Source organism: Harpia harpyja, chromosome 19 (genome assembly GCF_026419915.1).
Source record: "Harpia harpyja isolate bHarHar1 chromosome 19, bHarHar1 primary haplotype, whole genome shotgun sequence".
Taxonomy (NCBI): Eukaryota; Metazoa; Chordata; class Aves; order Accipitriformes; family Accipitridae; genus Harpia; species Harpia harpyja.
The window spans coordinates 10,298,061-10,309,522 of NC_068958.1; the positions used below are offsets into that span (position 1 = coordinate 10,298,061).

Consider the following 11,462-nt stretch of genomic DNA (forward strand, 5'->3'; position numbering starts at 1 on the left):
TATAGCAGGATGCTGCAGGATACAGTATGACCTTGGTATAAACAAGCAGTGACCAGTACTTGACTAAAGAAAGGATAATTACTGCACAGCGCCTGGCTATCAAACTATTCTAGTGAACTGGCAACATTTTATTTCCCCTAATGGTCACAAGAACATTTGTTCCTGAAGGTTTTCGGAATGATCTGGCAGGTAAAGCATCAGACTGGAGCCAAGAGGAGGAGCTCTGTAATGGGTTTTTAACTTAACCTGCTGCGACCTTCAGACATTTGCTGTATCTCTTACTCTTTTTTTTTTATCAATACTTGATACTCATTCTTCAGAGTCCAGACTCCCATGCAACACAGTGAGACCTGTCAGTACTCTCAGAAAAAGTCAGCAGGAACAACAAGACTGACTAGAGACTTTGGAGTTAAATAAGTGTTTTTACTTTCAAGTGTCATAGTGCCAGACTTGTAACTCAAGCTAACAGCAGAATATACAGAGGATATTCAATACAGAGAAACTCAAGCACCTGAAAATTATCAGCCAACACTGTACAGCCAAAGAATTCTTCTTACAAGGTTTAACCCCTGTACAAAGGTTAACACCACACTGAAAACTGCATTTTGGTCAACAAGAATACAGTTACACAGGTCTAACAATTACTGACACAGACTCTCCGTTTAAACCTGGCTAGCATCTCTCTTCCCTTTCTACTTTGCAGAGGAAAGCCTCTCATTGAATACTATCGAGATAAAAAGGGAGCATTAATGTGCCAACTTGAATATGTATTTAATTACTTAGCACATATTTGAGACATGGTCTTTTAATGTTTGAATAAGCTCTGAATCTGTGTCAAGAGAGAAACTAACAGAAATCCAACAAGACATTGATGACCTACAACTCACTGAAATAATTTAACACATTTACAAGAACAGTTAAGGTATAGCTAAGAGCTGTACATTCCACCTGAAGCTCAGACGTTACTACCAGCATTTCCAGTATGCTCATTCCTTCTTCCACTACTAGCCATTGATGCGGTAATTCACATGGATTTCAGGTTTGATGTCACACACTAGTGACAACAGCTGGGAGAGGACCACCTCACGGTTCTTCTGGAAGTTCTGCTGGATTACGCTCATCTTTTCCTGGGTCTCTTTCTCAACTTCAGTGGTGCAGCTGCCATGAGATCCAAGTGCCTACAAATTGCAGAGGAAAGAGAAAGCTCACATGCGAGTAGTTTGACAAAGAAAACACTATGCCTACCTCTGTATTTTGTTATTCTGGACTGCCTCAGTGCATCTCAACCATTAATCTTTGCTGAGGGAAGAACTGCACTTAAAAAAAAAAAAGGTACTGTTGGATTCTCTGCTCGGATTTCCCACTAAACTTGCCCAAGTTCGTATTTCATCCACAGCCTATGCCTTTTATCCTCTTTTATCCATTACCTATCAGTTTAGAGCATGAGCTTCTAAAGAATGCCTGAAATAAAGGTCCTGCTGCTCTGGTGACTGGAACCGGGAGCCCCTGGGCACTACTGTAGTAGATAGTGTAAGAAAAGTAACACCCATGATTTAGTTTAAGCCCAGTCTTCACATCATCCCATTGCTTCTACCCCTTGCAGAATCTTTATAAAAATCTCTGCCTTCCTAACAGGACCATGGGCCATGTGATACACACAGCAAGGAGTCTTCCACAGCTTGCAATGCCCTTCTTGCCCCATAAGCAAGGGCAGAGAGAGCAAACTCCCATTATAGGGGGAGGGGGGTGCAGAAGGCACAGAAAAAATAAGCTGAAAGAGACTAGCACCCTGGGACTCAAATTCAAAGAGCTTCTCTCTCTGGAGAAGGATAAATAAAACAAAACCAGCTGACAGGCAGTGAAGTCCACTTTATTAGCCTGGAATTGCCTGGTATCATATGCCTAGTGAACCAAGCTAACAAGCGATTGTAAAAAATTAATCTTGACCTACTGACATGAAGGCTATTGTGCAGGAGAACAGAGGACGTGTTATTGTGCTAACCAGAAGATGGACAGAGGGAATGGTTGCCAGGTCATTTTCTGAAGATTACAGATCTGACAGGGGCACACAGGCAGTGGAAACGACCTCGGCTGGTGAAGGGCCTCAGTTCTGCACCTTTTGGGAATACTTCCCCTTGCTCAGAAGGAATGCAAAACACATCCCTTGGGACAGAGCAGGCAACAATGCTAAGGAGAATACAAGCCTTACAACTGCCTCAGCAAGAGAGCAGCATCTACAAGGCAAGCAGTCTCTACCACGTTAGCATTGTAGAAACCAGTGTGTCACAAGAGGAATGAGCTTGTTTTTTTCTTGACACCGCTACATACAGGAGGTTTTGGGAGGCTGCCACGCATCAGGGCACCAGTCAATACATGAGCTTATTAAGCTAATTCACTGCCAGTCAATAGTTCTGCCTGTTGAGATGCAATACAGCATGTTCTGATTCACTTCCACTGTTTTTTTCCGAAACACGTGGCTGTGCATCAGAGGAAGGCAGTTAGGGAAGTACTGCCCCAGCAACACGTTCCACCCCGAGGGCTGCTCTCGGGGCAAGTAACCCCAAACACAAGGCTAGGGGCTGGGTAGGTAACAGTGAATGATCTAGAAAACAAACCGCTGCTTCCTTGGCTTTGAACTCCTTCTCCCTCTGCAGGCGGTACTGCTCAATCTCTGCCTGGGCTTCTTCTTTCGCCTGCTTCAACCTCCGATTCTTTCCTGTTTCCAAAGAACATACCAAATGAAATAAAGAGAAAGTATTGAGAGCATATTTCCCCACACCTCTCCAGCTACCCAATGCAAACAATCACTACAGCATTTGCTGTTGCAGCAGCTCCTTCTGTAGGAGGCATCAGCAGGGCACCGCACACCCTCCCAGACCCTCCAGCTTTGCTGTGTTAGCTGACCTCAGGAGCACGAAGTCGCCTTGTGTGCCACCAAACCATCGCCAAGCTCACCACGCAGTGAGCTTCCACCAGCAAGAACTGGAGAGGTTCTGAGCCAGTGGATGCATTAGACAACCTGCAGGTCTGGCCTTGCTCACGTGAGCGTGCAACATCCCTGAGTGATTCCCAAAGATCACAGCCAAAAGAACATTAAGTCTTAGTTTTGCCTCAGGCCAATTGTGCAACTGATGGAAAGACTGACTATGGCATCAACTTCCCCTCTTGGACTTTCCACCACACCCTCCTCTCCAAGGTTATCCTCAGAGTGAGCGACAACAATCTACTTCTCACAAAACTATGAGGGGGTAGAACCACAACACAGTGTAGCTTCATTAAAAAAAAATAGAAAGTGCTTGAAGCAGGAAAAATGTGTAAAGATGGGGATGTTTGTAACCAGAATTTCTCTTGCTTAACAGGAAATGCTAACCTGGCTCCTCAAGGAGTGGCGCTCTCAGCTCTACAAAATGTCTAATCACCAACATGGAAATACACTGTTTTCACCCAGGAAAAAAGAAAATTAAGAGTGGGAAAGATGCAGATAAGCACAAGCATCCCCCAGCTGAAGACCCTGCTGCCACAAAGGACAGGGTTTGATGGTGGTTGCCTCCTAAGGAGCAATCCCAGTGGGCCAGGAGCCACTGAGCTCCTCTCAGACCTGTGCAGGCCTCTCCAGCTGCAGGCAGGAAGGTTCCCCACAGCTCCCAGGGTGCATCCGACTTCGCTTTCCCTACCTTCTTCGCACAGGAGACAGGTTTCCGCAGGAGCAGACCAACGCTGCGCTCCCACAGCACCCACCCCGGCCCCGAGCGGCCCTTCGGCCCTGCTCTCACCGGCCAGCCCCACCGCGCCGCCAGCGCCCCTCACGGTCCCCGAGCAAGGCGGGCCCTGCATCCCCTCCCCGGGGGCACGGGGGGGTTCGGGGATCCCCGCTGGCACAGCGGTCCCGCAGACCCCGCTCCTCCGCCCCCTGCGCTGCCCAGCGGCCCTCGGCGGCAGCACGGCCGGGCGGGCCATCTGCCTTCCCCCGCCGATCGGGCTCCCGCACCCCGGCGGCACCTCCGCGCTCGGCGGGGCCGCACCGGCAGCTCCCCGCTCCCCGCCTCCCCCGAGGCGGCCGGGCCTGACAGGCCTGAGGCGGCCGCGCCAGGCCGGGCCGGGCCGGGCCGGGCCGCCGCGGCGGGGCAGGGCCGGGCGGGCCGTACTCACGCTTGCGGGCCTCGGCCACCTTCTCGGCGGCGCGCTTCTCGGCCTGCAGCAGCTGCTGGATGCCCTGCGACTGGCTCGCCATGGCGGCAGCGGCGGCAGCCCCCTTCCCGTCCCTTCCCTTCCTCCCCTTCGCCGCCGGCAACGTCACTGCGTCAGGCCAGGCCCCGCCTCCACCGCCCCGGTCCCGCCTCCAACTGCCAGGCCCCGCCCTAACCCCGCCTCCGCCGCCCCGGCCACGCCCCCTTCAGCAGGGGCGGGGCAGGGGCCGGCGGCCCGCGCCTCGTTGCCGGCCGCCGGGGCAGGACAGACGCGAGTGCCGCCTGCCCTTACTGAGGTTTGCGAGGGCTTTCTTCGCCCCCTGCCGGAAAATAAGCTCAAAATGCGAAGGGAGCCTCCCTTAGCACCCTTCGGGAAGGCCACGGAGGGGATTTATTTTTATTTATTTCATGTTCCTTAATCGTTGGCCTTGCAGCAAACCCAGAATGCACAGTGCCGTCAGCACCAGGCTGCCCCACGGGAAGCTTTGGTCTCTCTGGGCAGCAGCATCTCCTCCCAACTGCACCGGGAGCGCGGTCTCACCCCCAAGCACGGAGCCACCGATGCACGGGAGAATTTATAATCGTCCAGGACCATCTTCTGTGGGGGCTCCCAGGGCAGCCAGGCCCCTCTGCTCCAAACACACACCCCTACTTCACCCCAACCCTTGGCCATCACGTCCCAGCGATGATTTAAAGTCCTGAAGGCAGCTCCCCCAACACTTTCGAAGCATAAATTACAATTATTGCCGAATAATATTGCTCTGATGAAGCATCAGAGCCACGACAGTGACTCACATCACTGCAGGGACGAATGGGGGGCTGCTGGTACGCCTCTTCAGTCCCCTGTGCTGGAAGGGACAGGAGACGATGAATCAAATGCGTATTTATAGCACTGAATAGGAATTATGAGTGTTTGGCAGGGTGACCTTCATCTGGGCCCAGGATTAACTAAATGGGCTTAGCGGGCCTGCCCATCGAGTGTTATATTTGCTTCAATAAAAGAAAGATAAAAGGAAAGATGGGGAGAAGAGCTCTGATTGTAAATCTGTGTTTTGAAGCAAGCCTGGGACCCGGCCGTTCGTGTGACCGGGGAGCAGCAGCAGCCACTGGGTACGAAGGAGCGAGCAGGCACCCACCGTGGCACCGGCTGCTCCCATCAGGCACGGGACTGTGCTGGCAGAAGGGAAACCCAGCAAATCTGGTCCCAAGTCATCTGTCACAAACAGGGCAGGTTGGGCCAAGGGGATGCGGCTCAGGTGCTGCGCTGCAGATCGGTGAGCACAGAAAGGACAGAAAATGAGGGTCCAATTCAAAATATGCCACAGCACCTTGAGAGGCAGTGGAGTTCAGCTGGGCTCCAAATCTGAGTAGCCCCCTCCTCAATGATAACGATGCCCTTTTCTGCCCCCAGAAATATCCTGGCTATGATCGCACTAAGTTTTCAGACAAAAATCCCTCCCAAAGTACAGCTTTAGGTTGACCAGAAACAATGGATGAGTTTTTGGCAATTTCATTTTGATGGTTAACAAATGAAGCAATAATAGTTTGTATTTGAAACAATCTTTTGGTTGTGTTGCATTTTAGTTTAAGGTTGCTCAAAAGCTAATTGAAACCTCATGGTGTATATCACATGAAACACGTGTGAATCTAAAAGCTGTTTGATCACCTTTTCAATCACCTAAAATTTTGAAAAATAGCTTCTCACTTGTTGCAAAAAAAATGTGTTTCCAATCCTCAAACTTGCCTTTGCATGAATAAGAGAGCTGCTTGTACAGCTTTAATTCTATCAGCAATGGATTTATAATTAATTAGCATCACAAGTACTTCTGAACTTGGCTTTTATTCCCCCAGATTCATTGTACATGAGCTTACGAAGTAAGTGGCTATTGCTGAAACTGATACTAGCATCCTGTTATTTATCCAGCGCTGATTTCTTAATACCGTAAACCTGACTAATCCTAAATTTCATGTACCTCACATTCAACAAAGACTGGAGGAAGAACATCTTTAGAAGGCTAAGGCTAGTCCTGCTCTCTACCATGGGAAAATAAATTGCTAAAAATCTTTCTGCCCCAAAGCCACTTCCCTTTGTGCTGCTCTGCCTGGGCTGGCGGACAACTCAAAGCACGTGAATCCTGCCTGCTCTCTGCCTTCCCCCTCCCTGCTCGTCCTGCCGCGCCGAGACTCCAGCCTCTTCGGCTAGATGTACACTAAGATATTTAAGCAACATGAAAAGTTTAGTATTTTAGAAATGTCATCTCGCTATCTGGAGTCTGTCAGGATCTGAAACGTGCCAATGCCCAAGGAGTGAGGAGGAGCGCTGGGCCAGGGGTTGGCTCACGGCTCACGTGCCAGCTCTTGCCAGAAAGGGAGGACTGTCCTGCAGAGCTTGAAGGAAACAAAAGCATTTTGTTTGTCTTTGGCTGTTCCCACAGATCACATTAATGAAAGTGAAATTAAACACATTTCTTAATTTTCTTTCTTTTTCCCAAAGCTTTTTAATTTTCTTGCAAGTGCTGAAGACCGAGTTTAATTTCGGAGTGGTGTCTTTCATCTTTCTGCTTTTGTTCTACACTGGGTCATAACTTCATGCATGTGTTACACTGGTTTCTGAAATATCAGAGGATGTTTCTAGAATCAGGAAGAAAAAAAAATAAATACAGTTTTCCTTTGTTTTTCTTTTAGTTTCCAAGCACACAAAACATGTGCCATGTCTTCTGATCCTGCAGTCATTAAGGATTCTGAGACACATTTCCTAAGAATGAGATTTTAAACATTGTGTCTGGCTTCTTTCCAGATCAGGTAATTACATTTTTCCTCTCTAAATTCCCCTGCACTTTCAATTGGATACGTTATTATTCTCCATTCCCCAACTTAAACTGTTACGCTGTGCAATTGTCTACTCTTTTAAAAAGGTTTTGTGTTGAATGCCTGGGAACCTAACTGGTTTCTCTCCTCTGAGGTTTAATTCATTAACACAAATCTCTCCAAGGCATTGAGATGATGCAGCTGTTGGTTGTTGATAAATGATCATTGGTTGATTGTTGAAAGACTACCAATGAATAATTATTAATTAGAATTCATAGTTTGGAGGGATATTTTAAATTTATAAACTGAGTGTTAGAAATCTAAGCACAACATAGCAGTAAAATATAGGTAGAAGAATCAACAAAACCTTCAACTGCACACATCAGCACTGCTTGACTGTGTCTGACCTACTTCAAGACTTTGGCCCAAATATCCCAAAATAAGAAGGAATTTTTCATTTGGAGTTTCTTCATGATCCAGGGCAATTTAAAGCCAGGCATAACCTGATTGCACTGATGGAATTACACCAGAAGAATGGACTTAAGTTTATATTGTAAGAATTGATTTTTTTAAAAGCAGTTCAAGAAGCTGTAGTTCTGGTGTCAACTCTTACTATCTTTCTTTGGGAAAAACATGCTGCTTTGTGGTGCTGCTAGGCTTGTTTCAATGGTTTGCCAGGCAGCCTGGAGGCTCCCCGAGCCTCACCCAGCGAGCAGGGTGCTGTCCTGGGTTACTCTCTCCCACAGCCACATCGTCATTGCACCAAGCTGCGCTGCAGCCCCTTCTGCTGGGCTCCCAAATACCGACCGTGCTGATGAACACGTTCCCCCAGCACTAGCCAGCTGCTTTTGGAGTGTGGTACCAAGGACCAGGTCACAGCAGTGCCACTGGGCTGTAGCAGAGCCCTGCTGCAAGGCTCCATCTCCTGTAGGGCCCCATCCCTGGTACCTGTCACAAACCCACCCTTGCCTCACCACCTATAGCAACAAGCTGAGGCCTCAGTTTCATATAAATCAGGATCTTTTCATAAGAGTCAGGGAAGCTGGCAACTCTGTTTATGTATTCTTCTGTTGTGATGAAATGTCAGTAGACCTTATTAATTCCTTGTGTACCAAAAGAAATCTCCATTCATATTTCCTTGACATTTACTGGTGTCCATTCTTAATCAGAGGTCAAGTGTCCTTCGCAAGGGATGTGACTGCAAAGTTTAATCCGCTGTTTGAAGAGCGACTGAACGCTCCCCATGAGGCTGTTGCCTCCGAGTTACCAGCTGCCAATGCATCTGATGTCTGTGAAGCCATTGGGGGTGCCGGCATCAGGGAGCACAACTGTGTTGGCCATCACGGACTCAGCCGCATCCACACAGCATAGATGCTGTCTGGACCAGGATTTTTAGATATGACTGCAAAACAAAGCAGGTCCTGTTATACACTAATAAGTAGCTTCTCCTGGAATGGGTAGCACCAAAGCTTTGGCTGCTGAAGGCAACTACCAGTTCTTCATCAGCTTCTGCAAGAACAAGAGCATTACTCCTGCTCCACTGGGAAGAAACACAGAGTCCAATATTGTTTTCCCTACCATAAAAGACCTCTTGGCTTTTCAGTTCAGCTTTTTCTGCCCCAAACCACTGAGTAATGTCATTGTGTGCCATGGTACAGCCACTGCTTTCAGGTGGCTGACTTTCAGTGATGGATGAAATAATCCCTGCATACGTAGATTGTTTGGTGCTTTGAGACATGTTAGAATAAATGAATCACCGCAGTATAAGAATCATTATCAATATTGCTTGGAAATATCAAAAATGTCAGAGGCCTCAGTTTAATTTGGATGTTTATCATAGGCTCCAGAGAAACGGAAAAATGTGACAGTAACAAAACACTGCAGCAGTGATGCCAACCAGCTTCAATCAGTGGTGGAGAGCTGGTGTATTTCTAGGCCATGAGGGAAGAAGATGTGGGTGCTGGGGGATCCTTCTCGAACATTTGTTCAAACAAAAGTGATGCTGGAGAGCATCCAAGTGACAGCATCTGGGGCTCTAGCAAATATCCTGCTTGCCTCTGGGGCTTGATGAGATGTATAACAAGAGATGCTGATGTGCAGGTTCCTCACAGGACTGCTCACATCAGTCAGCTACAGGACTCCTGCCTGCTAAATGAAGCAGAATTTCTCCATAAAGAGTCAATGGAGCGATAGACCCTTCACTGCAGAAGTTCAACCAAATGCTCTGAATTGCACCAGGAAGGGGAACTTTCCTCACTCCCAGCTCAGCAGAGTTTGGAGCCTGAAGTCAGACAACAAATAGCTCCTCAAGTAAGGTTTTTCAGAGGTATATAAGCACCTATGCATGCAGATAGCTACCTAGTGGAACTAATTTGTTTACAACATTCATGGAAAAATCTTAATAACCAATTTCTATATTAAGTCTAAATGCCTTTGAAAATCTGAGCTTTATATCCCTGTGCTTACTGGCCCCATCCAGTCATGTGGGGCTATGAGAAAGGGCCAGAAATAAACTGACAGCCAGCACAACCCTCCTGTGGTCCTGATGTTTCTGCTGAACAAGACCCAAAGGCTGCTGGTCTGCTTTGGCAATGCTGTATACCTATTTTTGACTCTTAATTATCCAAGGCACAGTTCATTGCAAAATCAAGTCTCCCCAGTTTACCTGAATTGCCCCTTTGTTCTCTTACTGCTCTTCCCTCCCCAGATCAAAACCCTATTCCATCCCACTTGTTTCCATTGCAATTTGCCAGACAGCTCTAAGCTGCAGGGAAAAATAAAATCAATCTACTTTTCCACCACCTCATCCATCAGCTTCATGCTTCACCCAGCATCAAGCCTTCTGTTGCCAAGACGAGTTCTCCAGCAGCTGGCCACCACCAAAGAAGCCCAAGGCCATTTGGTTTGCTGTATTACAGAGCTGCTAGTGCAGAGACTGCAATCATCTGCCTGATTGTGTTATGGGCAGGGGCATGGGAGCTGAGTTTGGGCTCTGTGTAATGAAATTGCAGTTCAGTAGGTTTCAGAACATTAATAGTGTGATTAACCTGAAACAACCACGGTAACAAATTGATTATCAAGAACAATAAATCACCTTCTTACACATACAGGTAGCCTGGGTTTTTTTTTGCATTGGAGAGCCATGAGTCCATCTACAGGACCATAACAACCTCCAGCACAGAGCAATACCCAGGAAAAGGCCAAACAGCACTTGATTAAACTATTTTGGGAATGCAGAAGAAAGGAGGAGAAGGCTGCTGGCTTTTACATCTTTAAGATTTGGACACAAGTAATGTGACAGTTTTCATCCTAATTTCCTGCCCCTCCCCACCCCCGTCTACTGGCCAGTCCTTTCCAGAAGACTTTGGGACTGACTTTACAGGGCTTGGAGCCAGGACAAGGTGTGGCTGCTCTGCACATGGACATGGGCAGGAGCGTGGCTACTCCAGCATCAAGCAATCCAGAGCCCGCAAGATACACCGAGCTGCTGAGTGATGGGCTGGGCCCCCCTGCATCCCAAAGCCCTGAGCTCCCTGGATTTGCTCATGCAGTTTTCCGTATACAACCCTTTGTATGCAGACTGGGGTATTGCTAAAGGCTTAACCCAGCTGGATCCAGGTGCCTTCCCACAAGCAGTAACAGGGGTCCAACAAGTCTCACTGTGCTGCAATGTTTGAAGAACCTTGAAGCATCAGATACCCAAATCTCACTCAATGTAAGCCACAGCTGGAAACTGAACTCATTTCCTTTGAGGCACAAGTGACTGTCTTCTGCACATGGAATATAAGTCATCTGCTCGCATTTCCTGATCCAGAAAGGAAACATTGAGTGAGCCCCGAGAAGGGCCCTGCTCGCACACAGGGAAGATGAGTTACTGTCTTGCCTTGGTGATTGCACCTTTTGTCCAGAGAGGTTCATTAACCATCTGCCGTTGCATTGCAGTGCACATATCTACATCCAAGGAGCTGGAGATGAGCGTGGCTAAGAGGGAACAAGTATGTGCCTCTGATGCATGCTATTTATAACATCAAGGAACATTTCAAGTGATAATTTGCAAATGCTATCCACAAGCACAGAAACAGCAGCAGAGAAATAGCCATTTGACCTGAGGTTAGCACACAGAGTCCTCTGCTACACCCAGTCACCATCCGCATGCAGAGAGGTATCAGGAGGGCTTACATTACACCAGTCCCAGGGCAGACCAGGGCTTATTTCACTTCCAAGTATCTCCTGGGTGCTCTCAAGTGTACTTCAACCATAGCACCTCTGTAGGAGAGTGCTCAGGTATTGCTGTAGCTCATAACCCCCCGTCCATGTCTCTTCCATCAACTCTGATCTGGACTGGGAAACAGCAGATAACAGACGCCTTCACAGCCCTTCTGCCCTGGGAGGCTCTCTGGTGTGTAAGGAGTTACGCAGCTGCTCCGTGCTCCTTGTACCGAGGCTAAGAGTTGAGCAGGAGTCTTC

The 11,462-nt window shown here is 48.0% G+C and overlaps 1 protein-coding gene across 1 annotated transcript; it reads right to left on the reverse strand.

The window, feature by feature from the left end:
- Positions 1-402: 402 nt before the first annotated feature.
- Positions 403-4,291, reverse strand: ATP6V1G1 (ATPase H+ transporting V1 subunit G1). Its single transcript, XM_052814626.1, has 3 exons — positions 4,150-4,291; positions 2,616-2,716; positions 403-1,178 (listed from the first exon to the last, which is right to left on the reverse strand). Exons 1-3 carry the CDS (start codon positions 4,229-4,231, stop codon positions 1,005-1,007), a joined length of 357 nt encoding a protein of 118 aa, XP_052670586.1. The 5' UTR covers positions 4,232-4,291; the 3' UTR covers positions 403-1,004.
- Between the last annotated feature and the right edge of the window lie 7,171 nt (positions 4,292-11,462).

Excerpts from the sequence above, each read along its gene's own strand:
- ATP6V1G1 (XM_052814626.1), bottom strand. The coding sequence starts at position 4,231 with ATGGCGAGCCAGTCGCAGGGCATCCAGCAGCTGCTGCAGGCCGAGAAG. Across the intron at positions 2,717-4,149 it reads GGTGGCCGAGGCCCGCAAGC|GAAAGAATCGGAGGTTGAAG; the intron begins GTGAGTACGGCC and ends CTTTGGAAACAG. Across the intron at positions 1,179-2,615 it reads TCAAAGCCAAGGAAGCAGCG|GCACTTGGATCTCATGGCAG; the intron begins GTTTGTTTTCTA and ends TGCAATTTGTAG.